Source organism: Chlorocebus sabaeus, chromosome 5 (assembly GCF_047675955.1).
Source record: "Chlorocebus sabaeus isolate Y175 chromosome 5, mChlSab1.0.hap1, whole genome shotgun sequence".
Classification (NCBI taxonomy): domain Eukaryota; kingdom Metazoa; phylum Chordata; class Mammalia; order Primates; family Cercopithecidae; genus Chlorocebus; species Chlorocebus sabaeus.
The window spans coordinates 1,221,324-1,245,085 of NC_132908.1; the positions used below are offsets into that span (position 1 = coordinate 1,221,324).

Sequence of the window (23,762 nt, forward strand, 5' to 3'; positions counted from 1 at the left end):
GGGCGTCTGTAGTCCCAGCCACACGGGAGGCTGAGGCAGGAGAATGGCGTGAACCCGGGAGGCGGAGCTTGCAGTGAGTGGAGATTGCGCCACCGCACTCCAGCCTGGGCGACAGAGCGAGACTCCATAAAACAACAACAAAAAACCACAATAGGGAGTGATGGCCCCAAGGTTGGAGGAGAGGCTCTGAGCCTCTCACTCACCTGAACTCCACCTGCCCAAGCCAGGCCTGCTCCGTTCCCCCAGCACTGAGGGATTCCAAACGGGAGAGCTGGACCACCCACTCTGCAGCCCCAAAGACCACTCTGACCGCCAGCCCATTGACTCAGACAGTTGTTTAATGAGATGATCACAGCCGCATGGCACCCCGGCTCCACAGGGGCCTCCGCCCTCCTCTCGGGACTGGCGGGGAAGGAGAGGGGAGGAAGAGGGGGATGGGAGCAGGGCTGAAGCACGGGGAAGTGGGCGGGAGGTGTGGGTGGAGGGGATCAGAAAGCCCCACCAGGGAAAGTCGGGACAAAGCTGCCGCCTCCTCCAAGGATCCTCGGGCCCACCCGGGGCTCACCCACACTTCCTGATTTCCCGGCGGATCCAGGCGACATGGCTCTGGACGCTTGTGAAGACGGCCGGCAGCTGGATCGTGGAGCAGCCTATCCCCCAGCTGACCACGCCCACCTGGACCCAGGAGCCTCCCTTCCTGCAGACCAGGGGCCCTCCGGAGTCCCCCTGCAGGGAGAGGGGACAGTCACACGTCTCGCCAGGGGCCTTGGCACAACGGGACTCCTTGTCCAGCCTCGAGAGGCCCAGACCAGGAGGAGCCCCCTGGGGCAAGGCAGAACCCACACATCTTACCATGCAGGGGCCACGGCCCAGGCTGCCGGCACACAGCATGTCTTCCGGGATGACCGTCCTGTCGGCACTGGCGTGCAGATACTCCCTGTAGCCCTCCTCACAGGCCTCATGGTCTTCCAGTGGGATGTGCACCTGCTGCAGGCGGTAGGGTGGGTGTAGTGGCGCTGGGGGTGGAGGAGGGGAGTCAGGAAGCAGCAGGGGGCTGTGTCCCCGACACGTTGGATTCGTTCACACCCGCCACAGCCAAGGCGGCCACGGGGAGGGGTCCCAAACTGCCTGTGACGCCTGGGCCTGGGGCTCTGGTCCTGCTCTTGTCACTCCGACCTGGAGCCAGCCTGAGCCTCAGTTTCCCCATCTGTCCTGGGTAGGAGTGTGACCTCAGCCCATGCCGTGATAGACGGGCTCAGATTCCACAGACAGACCCGTCCCTCCAAAGCTTCAGGATGGGGTCTTATTTACAAATAGATTCTTGGCAGATTGATTAAGGTGGGATGAGGCCATGCTGGGTTAGGAACGGCCCTAATTCCAAGACAGGTGCCCTAATAGAGGCAGAACAGGAGCGGCCCCAGCCCAGAGGAGAAGGTGACATGGAGACCCAGGCGGAGATGGGAGCCATGTGGTCATGAGCCCCGGGACACCAGGGCCACCAGAGGCTGGGAGAGGCCAGGAGGGGCCCTCCCCTAGAATCGGAGCGGGAGCAGGGCCCTGCCCACACCTGGACCTCGGGAGAACACATCTCCGTGGTGTGAAGTACCCAGGGTGTGTGTCTTGTCATAGCCCCAGGACACACACACGGGGGGCACCCGGGGGCCTGCAGCCCAAAGGTCCCAGAACACAGGAAGAAGCGTGACTTCCCCCATCAAAAAACAACCAGATTCTTCCTCCCACCCCCACCCCAAAAACCCGCACACAGCAGAGTGTGAGGGCAGCAGGCTGCGGACCCGGGGACTTGAACCGATTCCATCCCCGCCGCTGGCAGACCCGGAGAGCTGTCAAACGCCCTTTACCGTCTTTAATCTAAAATGAATATCAGAGCATCAGGGCGGCCACGGGGGGCTGAGAGGCCGCACCGGGGGGACAGCTGGGAGCTGCAGGACGCTGCTTTCCTTCCCCGTCCCATTTATTTCCGAGCTTGTGAACCAGCCCCCGAGGGACCAGCCTCCAGGAATGGGCATGGAGGGGAAAACTGGGGAACTTCCCCACGCTCCTCCAGGACCCTCGCCCCCCAGCCCTTCTCACCGTAGTAGGACGTCCTGCCCCAGCCGGTCAGCCAGCACTCGTCCTCCGGGGTGAAGTTCAGGGCCTCGGGCGGCAGGGTGACCGGCTGAACGTTGCTTGCTGCGCCCACGCGGGTGGCCAGCCGCAGCAAGGCCAGGTCGAATCCGAGGTGGGCAGCGACGTAGCTGGGGTGGACGATGATCCGGCTGACGTTCAGCAGACCCCGGCCCCCGTACAGATACACGTCCCCGGCGTGGATCCGGTAGGTGGACGGGTCGGTGTCCCTCCTGGGGGAGGACGGACCGGGCTGCTCAGGGGGCCTGGTCTGCGGCGGCCCCACTCCCACCTCCCCTCGCTGGGGTCCCCGGCCCGGGACTCACCGGAAAATGCAGTGGGCGGCGGTCAGCACCCACTGGGGGTGGATGAGGGAGCCCCCGCAGATGTGCACCCAGGAGGCCCAGTGGTAGCTGTAGATCCTCAGGCTGACCTGCCACGGCCACTTCCCCTGGGGGGCGTTGTGGCCCCCCACGATGCCCACCAGGTCATTCTCAGGGACGGGCTCTGGGAACAACCGAAGGAGGTCAGGTAGCCACCCTCCTGCAATGCCAGGAGCTCCCAGGCCCTGCTCGACGAGTGGGTCAGCTCTGTGTCCTAGCCCAGTCACTGAGGTCCAGTGTGGGGTGGGGCCTGGACTCACCCGGGGTCTCGGGCATGGAGCCCCCCAGGCAGGGGAGGACCAGGAACAGCAGCCACAGCATCTGCGCAGGGAGGAGAGGGCTGGGTGGGAACAGCCGGGCGGGACCCGGGTCTGGAGGCCACAGATGGCTGCCGGTGGTCAGTGTCCTCACCGTGGTCTGTGGCCACAGCTGCCCTCCTGGACCCACCCGGAGCTGCTTTATCTTCCTTGCAAAGGAAGTAGGTGGGGCTCGGTCACACCTTCCTCCCCTCCGGGGTAGGAGCAGTAGCTCCAAGCCCAGGCTGTGACCAGGCTGACCATGAGGACAGGGGCCACCCTCAGCCCCTCGCATCCCCTCTGCTGGGCCAACAAGGGCCCCGCACCCGAGTTCCCTGTCTACACCAGTGGCTCCCACTGGGCACATTATGGCTGTCAGGGGTATGGGGATACCACCCATATTTAGTGGGAAGAGGCCGGGCTTGGGGGGCTAAATGTCCACAGTGCACAGGACGGCCCCACTGCAGAGGATCCCTGGCCCCAAATGCCCACAGTGCCCGGGTTGTTGCCATGCTGCCCATTCTCATGGCCAGTGCTCCAGAGGCCAAGGAAGCACCTGGGCCTCAGAGGAGAAACTGCCTGGTAACTGGCTCTCCCTCAGCCTCTCCTGCCACCCAGGACAGGATGGGCACTTGTACCCACCTCCACGGGTGCAAAAGCATCAGCCAGAGGGCCCATCAGAGGCGCTTGGACCTAGGGCCAGGGGACCCGCCTGCTCCATGGTGGCCGCCCCAGGCTCAGGTTCCAGCCCTTGTAGGGAGTTTGCAGAGTCCACACAGGCAAAGCTTCTGGATGGGCTCCAGGAACCTATTTTAATCCGATACAAACCTCAGATTGCAGGAGGGGCACACCCTGCTCTGGGAGAGGGGCCATCACCTACTGGGATTCTCAGAGGGTGGGAAGTTGCATTCTCAGGCCAGGGCCCAGCCCCCTAGGCCCCAGCCTCCCACTGCTGTGCCTCGGGGCCCCGACAGCAAATGCCTGTTTCAGCCCAGGTGGCAGACACGTTCTGGGGCCGACAGGGGCAGCAGAGGCCAAGGCCCAACCCTACAGCTTCTCCTCCAGGAGTCTTGCTTTGCCATGAGATTGTAACGGGGGTGATCGTGGGGGTGTGGGAACACAAGGGAGCACTGTCAATGGGTGGGGGTGTGTGCCTGTGTGTGTGCACATGTGGATGTGGGTGTGTGTGCATGCCGGTGCATGCGTGTGTGCATACATGTGTGGGCGTGGGGTAGATGCATGCCTGAGTGTGTTCATGTATGTGTGTGCATGTGTGTGTGTGCATGTGTATGTGTGTGCATGTGTGTGAGCTTGTGAGTGAGCATGCGTGTGTGTGTATGCTTGTGTGAGCATGTGTGAGCATATGTGTGCATGATGTATGAGTGTGTGTGCATGTGCGTCCATGTGTGAGTGTATGTGTGTGTGCATGTGTGTAAGCATGTGTGCGTGAGTGTGTGCATGTGTGAGTGCATTGTGTGTGCATGCGTTTGTGTGTATGCATGCATGTGTCTTGCGTGTGTGTGCATGCATGTATGTGTGTGTGCATACCTATGAGTGTGTGTGCATGTGTGCATGCGAGTATGTGTGCGTGTGTGCGAAAATGTGAGTGCATGCACGTGTGTTAGTGTGTGTGCCTGCATGTATGAGAGTGTGTGCGTGTGTGTGCATGCATGTGAGTGCATGTGTGCGTGTGTGTATGTGTGTGCATACATATGTGCATGTAAGTATGTAAGTATGCATGCATGTGAGTTTGAGTGTGTGTGCTTGCATGTGTGCCTGCATGTATGTGTGCTTTGCGTGTATGAGTGTGTGTGCATGTGTATAAGTGTGTGCATGTGTGTGTGCCTGTGTGTATGTGTGCATGTGTGTGCATGCATGTACAAGTCATGTGAGCATGTGTGGGTGTGTGCATGCGTGTGAGTGTGTGTGAATGTGTGTGTGTATCAGTGTGTGCATGTGTGTCTGTGTGTATGTGGGTGTGTGCGTGTACGTGTGTGCATGCATGTATGTGTGCATGTGAGTGTGTATGACTGTGTGGTTGCCACCATGTGTGCATGTAAGCCCGTGTGTGTGCCTGTGTGTATGAGTGTGTGCGTGCATGTGAGTATGAATGTGTGTGTGTGTCTGCGTGTATGAGTGTGTGTCTGTGTGTATGAGTGTATGCGTGCATGTGAGTATGAGTGTGTGTGTCTGTGTGTATGAGTGTGTGCGTGCATGTGAGTATGAATGAGTGTGTGTGTGTCTGTGTGTATGAGTGTGTGCGTGCATGTGAGTATGAATGAGTGTGTGTGTGTGTCCTCCAGCTGGAGAAAACCCAGCCCTCTCCGTGCTACCAGCAGCTTCCTGGTGATGCCTCAGGATTCCCCGGATGCTGAGGGAGTGGGTCCCCGAGGCTGGGCCTGCAGCTGTGAAATCCTCTGCAGCCAGACTTCGGCCTGCATGCCCAGCCCTGGACCTCCCCGCATGGGAAGGAGAGAAGCCCCAGGCTGCCTGGGATGGGCTCTCAGCCGCCTGTGCCCCTCACTCCTGGCCGCGTTCACCGGTCATGGCCCAGGACCTCTGCTTCTGAGTCTTGGTAGCAGTCGCACCCCTCACTCCCAGAGCGCTTGACCCACGCCCACTTCAAGGTGCTACCGAGGCCCATGGAACAGGCAGCTCCACCTGAAGACTCAAGAAGACAGGAGAGCAGCTGAGGACGGGAGGCCTGGGAAGCCTGGCCAGGTGAGGCCAGGAGAGGCTGATGGGAGGGAAGCTAAGGTCTGGATCACCTGGGTTCCGTGTTTAGACCCAGCGGGCCGAGGAGAACAGAGGATGGCTGCTTAGCCCGGGAGCTTTCTTGGTGATTCCTCTCCCTCCCAGGACACCAGGATAATGTGGCAGCTGCATCACAGTGCAGGACCCTCCTGGGCCCCCACCCAGCTACCGGGAGGCAGGGTCCAGGAGGCCCAGGTAAGGCGGGGACGGCACCAGCCCCGAACCAGCCAAGATCTGCAAAGCGCAGCCAGTCTGAGGGCCGCGGGGCAAGCATGGCCAGGGCCTCCAGGAAGACCTGGAGCCTGCAGACAGGGATCCTGGGCTGCGGGGGATAGGCGGGAGAGGCCCAGGAGCCCTCGGGGCCCCGCTGAGTCCGGGCTGGGTGAGCCAAGCTCACCTGGGAGAGGCCCAGGAGCCCTCGGGGCCCCGCTGAGTTCGGGCTGGGTGAGCCAAGCTCGCCTGGGAGAGGCCCAGGAGCCCTTGGGGTCCCGCTGAGTCCAGACTGGGTGAGCCAAGCTCGCCCTGTGCAGAGGCCGGAACGTCGCATTCTCACTAGATGCAGGTGACACTTTCCTTTTATCTTTTATTCGGTGCTTTATACTTGGAATCAGGTGTGAGGTCGACGAAAGTTGGGCATTGTTGTGTGGAGAAGGTTCTAGAAGTTGCCCAGTGCTGTGTCTGCACAGAGAGGCTCCTACAGGACGCGCAGGTGAAGGAGGGAAATACCTCTGGGGGCGGGAGCCGGGTGCCGTGGTAAGGTGAACTGCATTTGCCGAAAACACACATTCAAGCCTGAGGCCCGGGACCTGTGTACGTGACTTTATAGGGAAATTGGTTTTTGCAGATGTAATTAATTATGTAATTAAGGATGTCAAGATGAGATCATCCTGGAATTAGGATGGGCCCTAAATCCAATGACAGGCATCCTCGTAAGAGAAAGGAGAAGGGGGTTGAGACCTAGGGTGGTGGAGGAAGGCCGGGGAAGACAGGCAGGGATGGGAGTGATGTGGCCACAAGCCAAGGACAGCCAGCAACGCCGGACACGGGGAGACAGGCACGGAGCGGCCCCTCCCTCCACGCCTCTGGAGCAAGCAGCCCTGCTGACACTCCAGGATTGAGAGAGAATAAGACTCTGCCCCTCAGTCTGCAGCACTTTGTGCAGCAGCCCCAGGACAGTGATACAGGTGACGAGAGGTGGGGTGCAGGCTGCTCACTGTGGCTCATGCCTGTCATCTCAGCAATTTGGGAAGCTGAGGCAGGCAGATAACTTGAGGTCAGCAGTTTGAGACCAGTCTGCCCCAACATGGCGAAACCCCGTCTCTACTAAAAATAAAAAAATTACCTGAGCACGGTGGCGTGCACCTGTAATCCCAGCTACTTGGGAGGCTGAGGCAGGAGAATCGCTTGAACCTGGGAGGTGGAGGGTGCAGTGAGCTAAGATCGTCCATTGCACTCCAGCCTGGGCAGCAGAGCAAGACTCCGTCTCCAAAAAAAAAAAGAAAAGACCGAGTGGAAAGATGTCAGTAACACTTACTGTCGGCAGCTGGACGCAGTGGCTCACGCCTGTAATCCCAGCACTTTGGGAGGCTGAGGCAGGAGAATCACTTGAGCCCAGGAGTTCAAGACCAGCCTGGGTAGCAAAGTGAGACTCCATCTCTACAGAAAAATCAATAAAATTGGCAGGGTGTGGGGGTATGCGCCTCTAGTCCCAGTTACTGGGGAAGCTGAGGCAGGAGGATCACTTGATCCCAGGAAGTTGAGCAGGGAGCTATGACCACACCACTGCACTCCAGCCTGGGTGACAGAGCAAGACTCCGTCTCACAATAATAATACACATCACTGGAAATAGGGATGGGCTGGAATCGAGCCCCCGGGAACCACAGTGGTGCCCAGTGAGGAGCTGGTTCTGGGGTTGGGGCAGGTGGAATGTGGGGACCAGCCTGGGAGTCGTTTTCTGTCCCTGGGCCAATGACAGATTCGTCGCCGTTTCTGGTGGGCGGGGTTGTCTTCCTTGTTATTTTTTCCCCTTATGGTCTTGGATACGGTGGCGCTTTCTCTTCTGAAATCAGGAGACTTCATATTGTGCTTTCAACTTAAATCCCACAAAATCTCTGTCTGTCTTTCACCACCGCAGCTGGTGTGGAGGGAAAACTAAACCAAGGCTTTTGGTGTCTTCCCGGCCAGCAAGATGATTTGTGTGTGTGTAGAGGACACTCCCGTCACGGGGCTCACGTGTAGGAGGTCCACGAGGATGGTCAGTAGGTGAATCTTCAGAAGTTAGTGGGTAAATTTCGTTTCTGATGACAAGTTTTGCTTAGGGCTTTAAATGAACAAAAGCAATTTTCTTCAACAGACATTGGAGCCAATACAATTATTGATAAAACCTTTTTTTTTTGTTTTTTTTTTGTTTTTTTTTTGACACAGAGCTTTGCTCTGTTGCCCAGGCTGGAGTGCAATGGCAAGATCTTGGCTCACTACAGCCTGAAATTCCTAGGCTCAAATGATCCTCCTGCCTCAGCCTCCTGAGTAACTGGGACTACAGGTGCACGCCACCACGCCTGGCTCATTTTTGTATTTTTTGTAGAGATGGGGTCTTGCTGTGTTGCCCAGGCTCTGCATGGCTTAAAACAAATGTGTTTTTTTGTTGTTTTTTTGTTTTTGTTTTTTGAGACGGAGTCTCGCTCTGTCGCCCAGGCTGGAGTGCAGTGGCACGATCTCGGCTCACTGCAAGCTCCGCCTCCCGGGTTCCCGCCATGCTCCTGCCTCAGCCTCCCGAGTAGCTGGGACTACAGGCGCCCCGCCACCTCGCCCAGCTAGTTTTTTGTATTTTTTAGTAGAGACAGGGTTTCACCGTGTTAGCCAGGATGGTCTCGATCTCCTGACCTCGTGATCCGCCCGTCTCGGCCTCCCAAAGTGCTGGGATTACAGGCTTGAGCCACTGCGCCCGGCCAGAACAAATGTTTTTATAGAGATAGACTCACTATGTTGCCCAGGCTGGTCTTGAATGCTTTGGCTCCATCCATGCTCCTGCCTCTGCCTCCCAAAGTGCTGGGATTACAGGCGTGACCACAGCACCCGGCCGGGAAGCCCTGTGTATCGCCAGCTGTTGGTCTTGCACTGACGTGAGTCCGCTGCCTCGCTGCGCTTGTGCCCCTGACACTGTCTGCAGGTGACCTTGGATGGTCTATGAAGACCACCGCATTGCGGGCAGACACTGCAGCCCCTTCCCTTCCTTTCCAGTCCTGACACTGCTTGTTCCTTTCTCTTCGGTTTTTGTTTCATTTTGTTTTTCTGTTTTTGTTTCTTTGAGACAGAGTCTCACTCTTCACACCCAGGCTGGAATGCAGTGGCACGATCTTGGCTCACGGTAACCTCCACTCCACCGGGTTCAAGCAATTCTCCTGCCTCAGCCTCCCAAGTAGCTGGGATTACAGGCATGTGCAACCAAGCCTGTCTAATTTTCATATTTTTAGTAGAGGCAGGGTTTTACTATGTTGGCCAGGCTGATCTCGAACCCCTGACCTCAGGTGATCTGCCTGCCTCGGCCTGCCGAGTAGCTGGGATGACAGGCATGAGGCGCTGCGTCCAGCCTGTTTCTCTTCACGTATGTGCTGCCTGGGTCTGCCTGCACTGAGCTGGGCAGAAGGAGGGGTGGTGGTCCCTACCTGTCCCTCACTCACAGGAGGGGCTTCCTGCGGTCCACTGTTAAGTAGGACGTTTGCTGTGGGCTTGGATGCGATCCCCCTAAATTTGCTAAGAGTTTTATTGCAGTTGGTGGTTGAATTTATCAACCAAAAGAATCAGATGCTTATCGATTAGATTATCAAAGGTGGTTTATCTCTGCTCTGTTAACTGGCAAATTAGACGGTTAGATTTCCCAAGCGTTAAACCAACCTGATTTAGACCTGATTAGGTTTTCCTGTAATTCTGAGTACGCTTTCTGAGTCAGCTTGTTGATGAATTGGGGGGATGTTTGAATCAGTGTTCATAAGTGAATTTGGCCTGAAGTTTTCCTGTGTTCTATTAGTCCAGGCTTGTCCCGCAGGCGACACTCATCAAATCTGATCAGTCAGGACACTGGCCTCTTTTTTCTAGTCTCTGGAAGAGTTTGTTTGAAATGGGGATTATTTGTCCCTTGAAGATTTAGTATAAGTCTCACATAAAACCATGCAAGATAGATATATACACAGCTATGTACCCACAAAAATTTAAAAATAAAAAAGTTGAAAGAATTGGCCAGGTACAGTGGCTCACACCTGTGATTCCAATCGCTGGGAGGCCGAGTGTGCGACGATTGCCTGAACTGAGAAGTATGAGACCAGCCTGAGCAACATAGTGAGACCCAGTCTCTACCAAAAATTTAAATATTAGCTGGACATGGCGGTGTGGCCCAGAGCGTCGTGAGATGAGGCTCGGGGCACACGTGGTGGACATGGGGAGCAGACGGATCCCGGGCCTTCCCTGCAGAGCAGTGGGAAGAATGCAGTGGCAGACACCCTCGGCCTGTCCCTGTGGGGCGTGGCTCTGCCCAGAGGCTGTCCAGAGGCTGTCAGACCCAGCAGAGGGTGGGTCACAGCGTTGAGATGACCCAGGGACAGGCACAGGACACCTCCGTGGGCCTGCATCCTTTATGAGCAGGGGGGACAACATCAGTGAGATTCCCGTCCCTCATCAGGGTGGCCCCTTTGTCCCTGTGGCAGGGCCCGGGAACAGCCATCGTGTAGCAGGTGACGTGGGTGAGGGTGCTGGGGACGGCCATCGTGTAGCAGGTGACGTGGTGAGGGTGCCGGGGATGGCCATCATGTAGCAGGTGACGTGGGTGAGGGTGCTGGGGACGGCCATCGTGTAGCAGGTGACATGGGTGAGGGTGCCGGGGACGGCCATCGTGTAGCAGGTGACGTGGGTGAGGGTGCTGGGGTCAGCCCTCATGTAGCAGGTGACGGGTGAGGGTGCTGGGGACGGCCATCGTGTAGCAGGTGATGTGAGTTAAGGCCTGAGGACAGCCATTGTGTAGCAGGTGATGTGAGTGAAGGCCTGAGGACAGCCATTGTGTGGCAGGTGATGTGGGTGAAGAGCCTGCAGACCCACTCCTGGCCCTGGCCCAGGTCTTTGGGCCTCTGGACGGTTGGCACACTGCCAACTGCCACAGCACCCACCTGGTTCTGGCTCCCACTGCAATGTTGCAAAAGGACCTGTGGGTAGTGGGTTCTGTGCCGTTGTCCAGCCTGCATCCTGCCTTAGGCACGGGGCCCTCACCACAGTTCTGATCCGTCCCTGATCTGTCCCCCGCACCCCACTGTCTGAATACAGAGGCCCCCTCCTCTCTGTCGGGGAGCCCAGGCTTCCAGCCCTTGCCCTGCGTGGTTCTCTCCGGGTGTGGTGGGAGAAACCTGCCAGGAGAGACAAGATCCCTGCTGCTTTGTTCACAGTGTGAAGCCAGAAGGCACCAGACCCAGACCCGCTCCCGGGCCGGCTTCTCCGTGAAGCCCCTTTCTCCAGCAGGAGAGTGTGGCTGCCCCTTTGGGTGCTCAGGGGCCTCCTCAGCCTCACCTGGCCCTCACCTTGGGGGTGGGGGGGTACAAGAGAAAGGAGAATGAAGACTTCCCCATCTCAGGTTGAGGATGCCTGGTGCCCTGTCACAGCCCAGCAGCCTCCCTGACCCAGCGCCAGTCCCAGAGCTTCTGCGAGGCGGGCACAGGGCGGCCATATGGGAAGTCTCAGTGCTAAATGCTCCAATGCCCCTGGGCAAACAGTGGCCCGGCAACTACGGATGTCAACCTTGCTTGGGTTTCCCCAGAAGCCTCCCCTGTGGCACCCTGGAGATGCCGTGGGCACTGGGCTGGCCTGGGCAGGGCTGCAGGTGGGCACTGGACAGGGCTGGGCAGGGCTGCAGGTCCCAGTTATTTCTCTCAGCGGTGGAGGAGTTGCCCAGGGGTTCAGAAGATCTCGAATGGGAGGGGACTGAGAAGGAACTTACAGAAGCACCCCCCCTCCAATAAAAGAACCCAAGGGATCAGCGGGGCATCCCAGGAAGCAGCAAGGCAGCCCTGGGGCCACAGCAGGGTCTGGGATGAGCAACCCTGGGTGGGGACGGGGGGAGGTTGTAGGGGTGGACTTTGCTTTATCTGCTGCTTATCTGAGGGAAGGGAATCTGCCCCAGACCAGGCACCCCAAATCCCTGCAATAATGGCATGGACCTAGAAAAAGGGAGGGGGGAGAGAGGGAGGGAGGGGTGCATTAGATGGGTGGGTGGACGGACAGATGGACAGATGGACAAGTGGATAGATTAGTGGGTGGATGGGTGGATGGATAGATAAATAGATAGGTGGATGGATGAGTGGATGGATGGATGGATGGATGGATGGATGGATGGATGGATGGATGGATTAGTAGATGGGTGGGTGGATGGCTGGATGGATAGATCAATAGATAGGTGGACGGATGGATGGATGGATGGATGGATGGATGGATGGATGGATGGATTGGTGGGTATGGATGGGTGGATGGGTGGATGGATAGATCAATAGATACATGGATGAATGAGTGGATGGATGGACAGATGGATGGATTAGTAGATGGGTAGGTGGTTGGGTGAATGGATAGATCAATAGGTAGATGGGTGGGTGGGTGGATGGATGGATGGATTAATTAGTGGATGGGTGGATGGATGGGTGGATGGATAGATCAATAGATACATGGATGAATGAGTAGATGGATGGACAGATGGATGGATTAGTGGATTGGTGGGTATGGATGGGTGGATGGGTGGATGGATAGATCAATAGATACGTGGATGAATGAGTGGATGGATGGACAGATGGATGGATTAGTAGATGGGTGGGTGGTTGGGTGAATGGATAGATCAATAGGTAGATGGGTGGGTGGGTGGGTGGGTGGATGGATGGATGGATGGATGGATGGATGGATTAGTGGATGGTGGGTGGATGGGCGGATGGATAGATCAATAGATACATGGATGAATGAGTGGATGGATGGACAGATGGATGGATTAGTGGATTGGTGGGTATGGATGGGTGGATGGGTGGATGGATAGATCAATAGATACGTGGATGAATGAGTGGATGGATGGACAGATGGATGGATTAGTAGATGGGTGGGTGGATGGGTGAATGGATAGATCAATAGGTAGATGGGTGGGTGGGTGGATGGATGGATGGATGGATGGATGGATGGATGGATGGATGGATTAGTGGGTGGGTGGGTGGATGGATGAATGGATGAATTCATGGTTGGATGAGTAGGTGGATTTAGTGGGTAGATAGATGGTAGATGGATGAAATTTGGTGATGAGGCTGACCTGTACTTTTAGTGGAGGACTGGGCTGGGAGCTGGGCCCCAAGAGAAGAGTCATCACTGAGAATATTTCCCCTGCTCTTGCCACCCATCCATCATTTCCCCCCACCACCAATGAATGCCTGGCTTGGAGCAGCCATTTCTACAGCGCAACCGTCCAGAGCAGATGCACCCGCATCAGGAAGCTCCAGTCCCCGCCCGGCTAGCCACACCCACACTCAGGAACACACTGGCCACTTTCTGGTTTGCTTTGCTAACCGTTTAATGAGACGACACTGCAAACTGGCTCCAGGACTTTCATCCCTAACCTCACTCCCATTCAAAGCACCTTCCATGCCTCCTCCTCCCAGTGTGAGGGAGGAAGGTGCAGGTCTGAAAAGGCGGAGGGAAGTGAGGACCACGTGGGATGGAGGAGCAGAGAAGGTGGGTGCTGGAAGAAGCAGGGAGCGGAGTGACCAAGACGAGGAATGAGCTGGATTTTAGGGAGCTGGGAGGGGCCTGGGGCTTAGAGGCGCATTTGCTGCAGGATCCAGGGCACATAGGTCTGGACTCGTGTGTAGACGCCAATGCTGGGCCGATTACTGTAAAATCCCCAGCTCACCACTCCTGCCTGGAGCCAGGTACCTTTCTTCTTGCAGACCAGGGGGCCGCCAGAGTCACCCTGTGGAGAAGGAAGGCCCAGCTTGACCAGAGACCCAGGACCCTGCGCATCCCGGTCCAGCCTCAGAACCGCAGACAGGAAAAGAGATGGCAGGAGAGAGGCGCCAGGTGTCACCTTCCAGGTGCGGCGGCCCGTGCGGCCGGCACAGATCATGTCGTCCTGGATGAACTTTCTGTCTCCAGCATCAGGAAAAGCATCGTGGATCTGCTGCTCACAGTCTGCGTTGCTCAGTGTGGGGACCTTCACCTGCTGCAGGCGGTAAGGAGGCGGCAGCATATCTGCGGAAACCAACCATGGGTGTCAGGAGCGGCTCAGGAGGGGCCCCCAGCCAGCACCGTGGCAGGACCCCTCCCTGCCCCAAGCCTCAGCTCAGGACCTCGGATGCTCAGCCTGCACGGTCTAAGGCGGAGTCAAAGAGGAGAACCTCTAAAGCTGCAACAACTCAGAATGGAAATGCCAGAATGGAGTACAGCGGCATAATCATAGCTCCTTGCAGCCTCCGCCTCCCAGGCTCCAGCAACGCTCAAGCGATCCTCCAGCCTCAGCCTTCCAAGTAGCTGGGACCACAGGCATGCACCACTATGCCCCGCTAATTTTTTTTTTTTTTTTTTTTAAGATGGAGTCTCGCCCTGTCACCCAGGCTGGAGTGCAGGGGTGCAATCTCAGCTCACGGCAATCTTTGCCTCCCAGGCTCAAGCGATTCTCCTGCCTCAGCCTCCTGAGTAGCTGGGATTACAGGTGCCCACGACCATGCCTAGCTACTTTTTGTGCTTTTAGTAGAGTCAGGGTTTCACCATGTTGTTCAGGCTGGTCTCAAACTCCTGACCTCAGGTGATCCACCTGCCTCGGCCTCCCAAAGTGCTGGGATTACAGGCGTGAAACACTGCGCCCGGCCAATATATAGTTTTCTTAATTCTTTGTAGAGATGGGGTCTCCCTGTGTTATCCAGGCTGGTCTTGAACTCCTAGGCTCAAGTGATCCTCCTACCTTGGCCTCCCAAAGTGCTGAGATTACAGACGTGAGTCACCGCGCCCACTCCCACCCCCGACCACCCTACCACCCCCATCCACCAATACCTCTTAAATCGGGAGAAGAGGGAGATGGGACCCTACACACATATTCTAGCAAAGGGAGGCGGGACCCACGCGCACACTAGCAAAGGGAGGCGGGACCCACGCGCGCGCTCTAGCAAAGGGAGGCGGGACCCACGCGCGCGCTCTAGCAAAGGGAGGCGGGACCCACGCGCGCACTCTGGAGAAGGGAGATGGGACCTATGTGCTCTAGAACAGCACCAGGTATTGCCTTTCAAAGAACAGAGGCCCTAGGCAGGAAGTGAAGAAAGCCTCAGGGTCTCTGAAACCTTCAGTGGAGGGATGGACAGATGGCTAAATTCGTGCCCTCTTTGAACCCATTTTCTTTTCCACAAAATGAAGAAAATGTCTTGCAATGAGAATATGCATAAAATACGTGTTCTATACACACACGCACAGCATGGTCGCTGCCTCCTCCCACCCACCCCAAAGGCTCATTTTCTTTCCTCCCTCTGTTTTATGAGCTTGTATCCCTAGGGCAGCTCACCTGAACCCTGCCCCCCCAACCCTAGCAAGAGACACCCCAGAATGTGCAAACCAAGAGCTAATCTTTCATGAGCCTCCCAGGACCCCCACGTGTGCCCGTTCTGCGTCCCTCTGGTTCTCACCGAACAAGCTGACACAGCCCCAGCCTGTGGTCCAGCAGTTGTCACTGTCAGTGAACTCCAGAGACTGTGACGGCAGGGCCACCGGTGCAAGAGTGTGTGTTTTCCTCACACTGGTGGCCAGCTTCAGCAGGGCGATGTCTGCCCCCAGGAAGAAGACAGAGTAGCTGGGGTGGACGATGATCCGGCTGACGTTCAGCAGACCCCGGCCCCCGTACAGATACACGTCCCCGGCGTGGATCCGGTAGGTGGACGGGTCGGTGTCCCTCCTGGGGGAGGACGGACCGGGCTGCTCAGGGGGCCTGGTCTGCGGCGGCCCCACTCCCACCTCCCCTCGCTGGGGTCCCCGGCCCGGGACTCACCGGTAAATGCAGTGGGCGGCGGTCAGCACCCACTGGGGGTGGATGAGGGAGCCCCCGCAGATGTGCACCCAGGAGGCCCAGTGGTAGCTGTAGATCCTCAGGCTGACCTGCCACGGCCACTTCCCCTGGGGGGCGTTGTGGCCCCCCACGATGCCCACCAGGTCATTCTCGGGAACGGGCACTGGGAGCACCAGGAGGGGGTCAGGGAACCCAGCCTCTGCCACCCAAGCCTCACCCCACACCTGCCCTTGGGCAGAAGCCGGTCTGTGCATGTGTGCCCTGGATCCTGGGGACAGGGGTGGCAGAGCCCCTGGGAAGGGAGGGCTGTGTGGGGTCGGGGCTCACCTGGGCTCTCCGCGCTGCAGCTCCCCAGGGAGGAGACGGCCAGGAACAGCACCAGCAGCATCTGCGGGGTGAGTGCGTGGGGTGTGGGCTGGGGGCTCAGACCCAGGGTCAGGGGAGAGGGTGTGGGCTGGGGGCTGCGGACTCAGACCCGGGGTCAGGGGTGGAGGGTGTGGGGTGCAGGGGCTGGGGGTCAGACCTGGGATCAGGGGTGGAGGGCGTGGGGTGTGGGCTGGGGACTCAGACCCAGGGTCAGGGGAATGGGTGTGGGGTACGGGCTAGGGGCTCAGACCTGGGATCGGGGTGGAGGGTGTGGGGTATGGGCTGGGGGCTCAGACCCGGGATCAGGGGAGTGGACGTGGGGTGTGGGCTGGGGGCTCAGACTCGGGGTCAGGGGTGGAGGGCGTGGGGTGCAGGCTGGGGGCTCAGACCCGGGATTGGGGTGGAGGGCGTGGGGTGCAGGCTGGGGGCTCAGACCCGGGATTGGGGTGGAGGGCGTGGGGTGTGGGCTGGGGACTCAGACCCGGGGTCAGGGGAATGGGTATGGGGTACGGGCTGGGGGCTCAGACCTGGGATCAGGGTAGAGGGCATGGGGTGTGGGCTGGGGGCTCAGACCTGGGATCAGGGATGGAGGGTGTAGGGTGTCGGGTGTGGGCTGGGGACTCAGATTCGGGGTCAGGGGTGGAGGGTGTGGGGTGTGGGCTGGGGGCTCAGACTCGGGGTCAGGGGTGGAGGGTGTGGGGTGCAGGCTGGGGGCTCAGACCCGGGATCAGGGGAGAGGGTGTGGGGTGTGGCCTGGGGGCCAGGAACCGCCTGCAGGCATCGGGGAGGAGACGGCGCCCTTACCATGCTGGGACTCAGCAGCTCTCTTCCCTGGCCCCTCGGAGCCTCTTTATCCTAAGCCACAGGAGGAGGGCAGCGGGAGGGTGGGGCCCTGTGGTGGCCTCAGGTCCAAGAGGCGTCTCTTCACCCTCTCCTCCTCTCTGTCTCCCACCCACACTCCAAGTCTCCACCCACCCCGCAGCCTGTGCTGGCAGGACCGGGTAGGAGGAGAGGGTGAGGGCAGAGTGCAGCTGGGGCAGTGCTGGGGCCCTCTGGTCTGCCTGTTCCTCCAAGAGGACGCCACAGCATCACGGGGCTGGTTCACAGGGCCAGGCCCTTGGAAAAAACTCAGGTCTCGAGCTCAGGAAGGAGCCCGAGGTAGCGGCAAGGCTCTGCCTCCCACCATGGGGTCCCCAGGACAGTTGCCAGCAGTTCATGTGCTGCAGCACCCCGTGAAGGCGAGGGGTGGCCCCGAGTGGAGGTGCGGCTCGCTCCCAGGACAGGGGCCACAGGCCCAGCAGACTGTCCAAGGAAGGTGCCCACTGTGACGGTGCCCAACGCAACTGGCCAAGCCCACTCTGGCCAGATGTCCTCTAGCCGACTCACCCTGGGGTCTGCATGTGGAGACACCTCCATGGTGGGTGTGGTTGGGGAGAGGCCTTCGGGACACAATTGAGTCAGGGTCTGGCTCTGTCGCCCAGGCTGGAGTGTAGTGGCGTGAACCCAGCCCACTGCAGCCTGCACTTCCTGGGCTCAAGCAATCCTCCCACTCAGCTCTCCCAAGGAGCTGGGACCAGCAGAGCACTATACCCCAGAGACAGGAGAGAGACCCCTGCAGTGCTGACCGGAGGGGCCCAGGGGCAGAAATGCTGCCCTGGACGTGCCGCAGCTGCACCATGGGTCTCGAGCAAGAGCTTCGGAGGTGTGGTGGCGCCAGAGCCGTGGTTCTCCCAAGGAGTATGGGGCTTCGAGGACAGCCAGGGCCAGCAACCACAGAGGCCACCGGAAAGGCAGGGAGGGAAGGAATAGAGAGGAGAGAGACAGGGAAGAGGGAGGGAGGACCCGAGAGGAGAGTGGTATGCGGCTGTCCAGTGTTGGAGGACTCGGGGTACCCCACATCCTGCAGCCCGGGCCATCTGTCCCCAGACTCGGTGAAAGCTGTTCCTCCTCTGGGACCCCCCCACCAAGAGGTCACAGGCACCGTGAGAAAGGCCTGGCGGCTCCAGGCCCCTCCCTCCTCCAGCGGGTGCTGGGACCCCAGTCAGAGCTAATGAAGGGGCCTCGGGGGCTCACATCCTGCCCAGAGTGTAGGGAGCCTGACCCCCAGGCTCCTTGAGGCCCCACGGTCCCTACTCTTCCCTCCCTCCCTCTGTGGACTGGACCCCCACCTGCTCCCCAACTTCTTGCTAAATCCCTTTCTCCTGTCTTAAGCCCCTCCCCAATCTCTGTGTGGCCCCCATCCCTGCAGCACACCTCGGGCTTCCCAAGTTGGAGGTGCGTGTAGTTGGGGTGGGCAGTTGGCACTAAAAGCCAGAAGTTCCTCGGCCAGAGGTGAGGAGGTCAGATGTCCCCCGGCCCCTTGCCTGTCAGGCGGATGGACAGACGATCCCATCTGATGGTCACAGCCACGGCAGGGTGGCTGAGAGCGTCAGGCACCCAGGGGGACCCTCTTGCTGAGGCCCGGGGGCGGAGGCAGCCACTCTCGGCACCCCCTGCCCCATCCATCTCAGGGCGAGGCCGTCCTGCCCCAGCCTGGGGGCCGGCGGGGGGAGCTGACGAGGCAGCGAACCACCCAGAGCTGGAGAGAAGGCGCCACGGTGTTTTCCCGGCGTTTCTTCACTGAACTTTCTCAGCCGTTTCCCCGCAGACCCCTGATAACAGAAACCCGATCTGATGCCCAGTCTGGAGACATTCAGGTCCACCCAGGGTCAAGGGCCCTGTGGCCCATGCAGGCCCCCCGGGGTCCCAGGAAGCCTGGGCTCTGGGAAGAATCTGGAATCCTGGTGGGGCTAGGAGGGGGTGCAGAGAGACCCCCGAGGAAGCTGTCCTCAGGCCCCTATCGTGGAGGAGATCCTGGGAAGGGGTGTGGATCCCCTGCTTCGGAGGGGCCCGGGAAGCAGGAGGGGCTCAGCAGGGCGGAGGCAGGGCCTCCCTTTGGCTCCAGGAAGTCCACGTGGTGGGGTGCTCCCGTCTCCCCCAGAGTTGGGGATGGACAGTGTTGGTCCCAGATAAGTGGGAGTGGCCACAGCTCACCAGCAGGGGCTTTGGGACCACATGGCCTCGTGGTGCCCAGGCTGTGGCTGTGGCTGTGGCTGTGACGGGGCCACTGTGTCCTGTTCGGGGTCTTAAGGGCAACCATGGGGACCCACACCCACAGCGGCTCCTCTGCCTGGAGAGGAGGGGTGAGGGAGCAGCTGCTCAGGGGCAGAGCTGGGGTCCCCCAAATTCCAGGGCAGCCAGCTCCGCAGAGACCCCACAGATCAGGGAGTCTGTGTCCTCAGCTGACCCCGAGACTCCGGGAGGTCCAAGGAGGAGGCCTGGCCGAGGCAGCAGGCTCAGGCTGCTGGCCCCGCAGTGCGGCTCCATGTCGGAACTGGGGTGCAGCGAGGCTGGGTTTGACGTCACAGATTTGGGGGAATGAGGGGAAGGAGCAAACAGCTGTCCCAGCCAGGGGTGGGTGTTGGGGAGAGAACAGGGAGCTCATCCCTGAGCTGTGGGAACCTGTGGGGAAGGCTGAGCCGCTCAGGGAGCCCAGGTACCGCCTCTGGGAAGCACAGCCCTCCCAGAATGGCGCAGGAACCACACACCCTTCCCGTGGGCCCCCAGCCTGGCCCGAAGGTGCGGTCACTCCAGGTTGGCCACGAGCCCTCCAGAACCTGGGGATGTGTACCAGGAAGTCCCACCACGGCCCAGGACGCATCAGAGAATCGGAGACTCGGAGGCTGCTGTTCACACAGTTTAATAGCATGGTAGACCCAGGCAGGAGCCAAGGTCCCTGGGTGCGTCCTCCCCTCCCCCACATTCACGGGACACCAGCTGCTGAGCCTCCCCTGCCGCTGTGTCCTCACCCCCAGGTCAGGGAAGGACGGGGTATTTCGAGGGCCAGGCGGGGTGGACAGGAACAGGGCCTGGAGGCGGGAAAGGGAGCGGAGGGGAGGCCCAGCGGGGAGGCCAGGTGGGCTCCCCAGCTCTCAAAGCCTCCTCAATGCTCCAGCGGGACATGCTGGCGGACCCAGGAGGAATAGGTCATCACCCGGGTGTAGACACCAGGGTAGTCCCCATGCCTGGAGGCCACGCCCCAGCTCAGCACGCCCACCTGGAGCCAGGTGTCCAGCCAGTAACAGACCAGGGGGCCCCCAGCATCGCCCTGTATGGGGAGGACACAGTCAGGGGACGGCCCCACAGCAAGGCAGCTCCCACGGCCGACGCTGAGGGCAGAGGGCGGGGCCGGGGTCTCACCTGGCAGTAGCCCTGCCCCTTTCTCCCTGCACACAGCATGTCAGCCTTGATGACGGTGCCCTGGCCGTGGGCAACGGGGCCTTTGTGATACATCCTCTCGCAAGCTCGGGTCCTCACGATGGGGACCTCAGCCTCCTGCAGGTGGGGGGCTGGGGGCAGCGGCGCTGTGGGGAGGGACTGGGTGAGCATGGCTGGTCCTGGGGGGCTCGGGCCCTCTATCCATGTGCCAGGGAGCCTGGGCCTGGCAGCCTCTTTTGGGCTCATGTTCCCGCTCAGTAGAAACAACACACTGAAGCTCCAACGGAAGCTGGGAGGGAAGCGCAGGGCTTCGGTGCTATAGAACATGACTTTCCCAAAGTTAAAGACCAGAGCGCCAACAAGTAAGAGAAAAAGCCATCTAGAAAATAAGCAACAGCCACACTGAAGCCGTGAGTCACCCTGAGATCTGCGCCTTCTGGCTTTTGGAAGATCTCGCTACTTTATTACCAGTCAAGAAGAAAAGTTGCAACATTCTGGACCTGGAGACAGCCGGTGAGGCACCTGCAGCCGGGAAGGCCTCCTGGAAGGGAGGCTCAAACCCAGACCTTTTTTTTTTTTTTTTTTTTTTTTTTGAGGCGGGGTCTCGCTCTTGCCCAGGCTGGAGTGCAGTGGCGTGATCACAGCTTTCTGCAGCCTTGACCACCTGGGCTCAAGCGATCCTCCCACCTCAGCCTCCCCACTGACTAGGAATACAGGCGCTCCCACTACACCCTGCTAATTTTTTTTTTTTTTTTTTTTTTTTTTTTTTTTTTTTTTTGAGACAGGGTCTTGCTATGTTGCTCAGGCTGGTCTGGAACTCCTGAGCTCGAGTTATCCTCCTGTCTGGACCTCCCAAAGCGCTGGGATTGTGAGTGTGAACCAGTGCACCTGGCTGCCAGATGGCGTTGAGAGATTAAGCCGGCACTGGCTGTGGCGGGGTCTTGTGATTCTGGGGAGCAGCGAGGTGCGGTGGCCTGTCTTTGACAACTGCCATAAAGAGGGTTTTGGGGAAGAGAAACCACATCGTGAAGTTGTCATCATCCTACGTAAGTCCCAGAGGAAAACGCTCAGAACGCCGGCTCTTCAGGGAGGACCGAGGGGCCACCGAGTCCAGCACACGATTCCCCTGCGGTTACCAGGGTCGGAACCACGAGCAGCCAATGACACAGGCCAGGTCGGCAACAGCAGGCCCGGGCGCCAAGGCTGAGGGGAGCCTCTCTGAGAAGCACAGCGTGGCTCTGTGATCCCGGACATGCCCTTCCCCCTCCCCAGCCTGTTTCCCCACCTTAACGCCGGGTGTGTGGACAAAGGGAGTTCTCAGAACAAGTACGGAATCTAGAGATGAGCAGCCCGAGAGCACAGGGCCAGGAAGTGAAACAGGAGCCCACTGTCCACCTAGGATCTTCCATTGGAAAAGTACAGACACAGACCGTGCCTGGGCAGCGAGGCCAGAGAGCCATGGGCTGAAGGCCACGGCCCTGGGTACGAATCCTCGGCCAGCCCCTGGGAGTCCTGCCATCCAGATGCGTCACTCGCTTTGACAACTGCAAACCGTGGCCAGGCACAGTGGCTCATGTCTATCATCCCAGCACGTTGGGAGGCCAAGGCAGGTGGATTACCTGAGGTCAGGAGTTCGAGACCAGCCTGGCCAACATGGCAAAACACCGTGTCTACTAAAAATACAAAAAATTAGCCGGGTGTGGTGGTGCGCACCTGTGGTCCCAGCTACTTGGGAGGCTGAGGCAGGAGAATCGCTTGAACCCGGGAGGCAGAGGTTGCAGTGAGCCGAGACTGCGCCACTGCACTCCAGTCTTGGGGACAGAGCAAGACTCCGCCTCAAAAAAAAAAAAAAGACAATTGCAAACCGAGAAACGGTGTCCAGCTCCTCCAGCTGTCTGTCTCCAAAGTTTAAACAAGAGCTAAAGATGCCTCCTGGTGGGGAGGCTGGGAGCAGATGGTCAGAGGTCCTGCAGCCCACCTATGGCCTGGGCACACCCCTGCCGTCCCCATGCACCCTGCCTGAGTTCTGCCCAGTCCTTCCCCGGCCCCCTCCTCTGATCTTACCGAGGGTCCCCCAGCCAGTCACCCAGCACTTCATCCCCGGGAGGAGCATTAGTGAGTCGGGGGCCAGCGAGACCGGGTGGACGAGCTCGGACAGCGTCACGGGGGTCTCCAGCTTCAGCAGGGCGATGTCTGCGCCTCCCCAGGCCAACAGGCTCATGTTGAACTTGGGGTGCAGGATGATCTGGGCCACCTTCGTCAGCTGGTCATGGCGATAGAGCATCACTTGTCCAGTTTGGACCTTGTATATCTGTGGCTCCCATGCGGCCCTGGGAGAGACCAGCTGCTTCTCAGGGCGGGGTCCCCGGCCCCCAGTGCAGCAGAAATAACGTTCAGGGGCTCAAAGCTGGGACCTCCTGTTCCACAGGCTCAATACCACCGGGAACCTGAGCCTCCTCCTGCCCCAGGACACCCCCACGCCACACTGCGGGGCCCCTCAGCTTCCTCCCGCCCGCATCTCCCACTACAGGCCTTCGGGTGAGCCACTCACAGTGCCACGCAGTGGGCCGCGGTCAGCACCCACTGGGGGTGGATGAGGGAGCCCCCGCAGCTGTGCCCCCACTGGTCCTGCTCCTTGTTGAAGGTCCTGAGGCTGACCTGCCACGGCCACTTCCCGGGAGGGGCACTGTGGCCCCCTACGACGTGCGCCCACTCAGTCCCTGGGCTGAGATCTGGGGACACGGTGAGAGGGGCTGTGAGAGGCCCAGGTGCCCTGCCCGGGGCCAGCATGGCCTCCCACACACAGTTCCCCAGAGCCCAGGATGAGCCAGCGGCTTCCAGGGGGTGCTCAGCACCCGCCCCACCAGAGCCAGCGCAGGTCTGGGGTCGGGGCGGTTCCCAGGACAGTGGGAGCATTGGATAAGGACTCACCCGGGAACACAGGCACGGAGCCCCCCAAGCCAGGCAGGGTCAGGAACAGCAGCCACAGCATCTGCAGGGTTAGGGGGAGGGCATGGCTGGGTGAGCAAAGCTGGATCCTGGATCTGGGTGGACTCGAGAGGAACCTGGGCCTCACCATCGTGGTCTCTCTGCCCTCTGCCTCTGGGCGCCTCCGAGCCCCCTTTATCGTCTCAGCACAGATAGTGGGTGGGGCCTGTGCCGCCTGTGGGCGGGGCTTCCCTCCTCCGAAGTCAGCCCATCAACATGTCAGCCGGGATCTGCACCAGGCCCGGGGGAAGGCCCCCGGTGGAGGTGGTGGCTTTGGCACTGAATGGGGATGCTCGGGCTGGGCCAGGCCGCCAATGCTCAGGAAAGGCCTCTCCCCGCAGGAGCCGCCCCAGCACAGCCAGGGCCTGGCCTGGGCTCCAGCCCAGGGGTTCACGGTCACCGCCCTCCCTGGGAGGTGGGGTCCGGGCATGGGCCGCTGCCTCCTCCAGTGGGCCTGGCGCAGAGCCCCCAGTTCCCACCCACCTGGGAGAGCTCCGGGGCGGACTGAGTGGGAAGCGGAGGCAGCCAAGGGGCAGACAGGA

The 23,762-nt window shown here is 59.6% G+C and overlaps 3 protein-coding genes across 3 annotated transcripts; all 3 read right to left on the reverse strand.

Annotated features, from left to right (window-relative positions):
• Positions 1-561: 561 nt before the first annotated feature.
• Positions 562-10,487, reverse strand: LOC140711726 (putative serine protease 29). The gene is made up of 7 exons (XM_073015695.1): positions 10,333-10,487; positions 5,771-5,859; positions 2,768-2,878; positions 2,451-2,631; positions 2,092-2,357; positions 853-1,016; positions 562-726 (listed from the first exon to the last, which is right to left on the reverse strand). The coding sequence occupies exons 1-7, from the start codon at positions 10,485-10,487 to the stop codon at positions 562-564; spliced, it is 1,131 nt and encodes a 376-aa protein (XP_072871796.1).
• Positions 10,488-13,285: 2,798 nt separating this feature from the next.
• LOC103225938 (putative serine protease 29) lies at positions 13,286-17,391 on the reverse strand. The gene is made up of 6 exons (XM_037989598.2): positions 17,362-17,391; positions 15,937-15,997; positions 15,592-15,772; positions 15,233-15,498; positions 13,648-13,811; positions 13,286-13,533 (listed from the first exon to the last, which is right to left on the reverse strand). The coding sequence occupies exons 1-6, from the start codon at positions 17,389-17,391 to the stop codon at positions 13,378-13,380; spliced, it is 858 nt and encodes a 285-aa protein (XP_037845526.2). The 3' UTR covers positions 13,286-13,377.
• Positions 17,392-19,850: 2,459 nt separating this feature from the next.
• On the reverse strand, positions 19,851-23,373 carry LOC103225949 (mastin-like). Its single transcript, XM_007981179.3, has 5 exons — positions 23,164-23,373; positions 22,784-22,964; positions 22,297-22,562; positions 20,215-20,378; positions 19,851-20,122 (listed from the first exon to the last, which is right to left on the reverse strand). Exons 1-5 carry the CDS (start codon positions 23,309-23,311, stop codon positions 19,958-19,960), a joined length of 924 nt encoding a protein of 307 aa, XP_007979370.2. The 5' UTR covers positions 23,312-23,373; the 3' UTR covers positions 19,851-19,957.
• Positions 23,374-23,762: the final 389 nt, after the last annotated feature.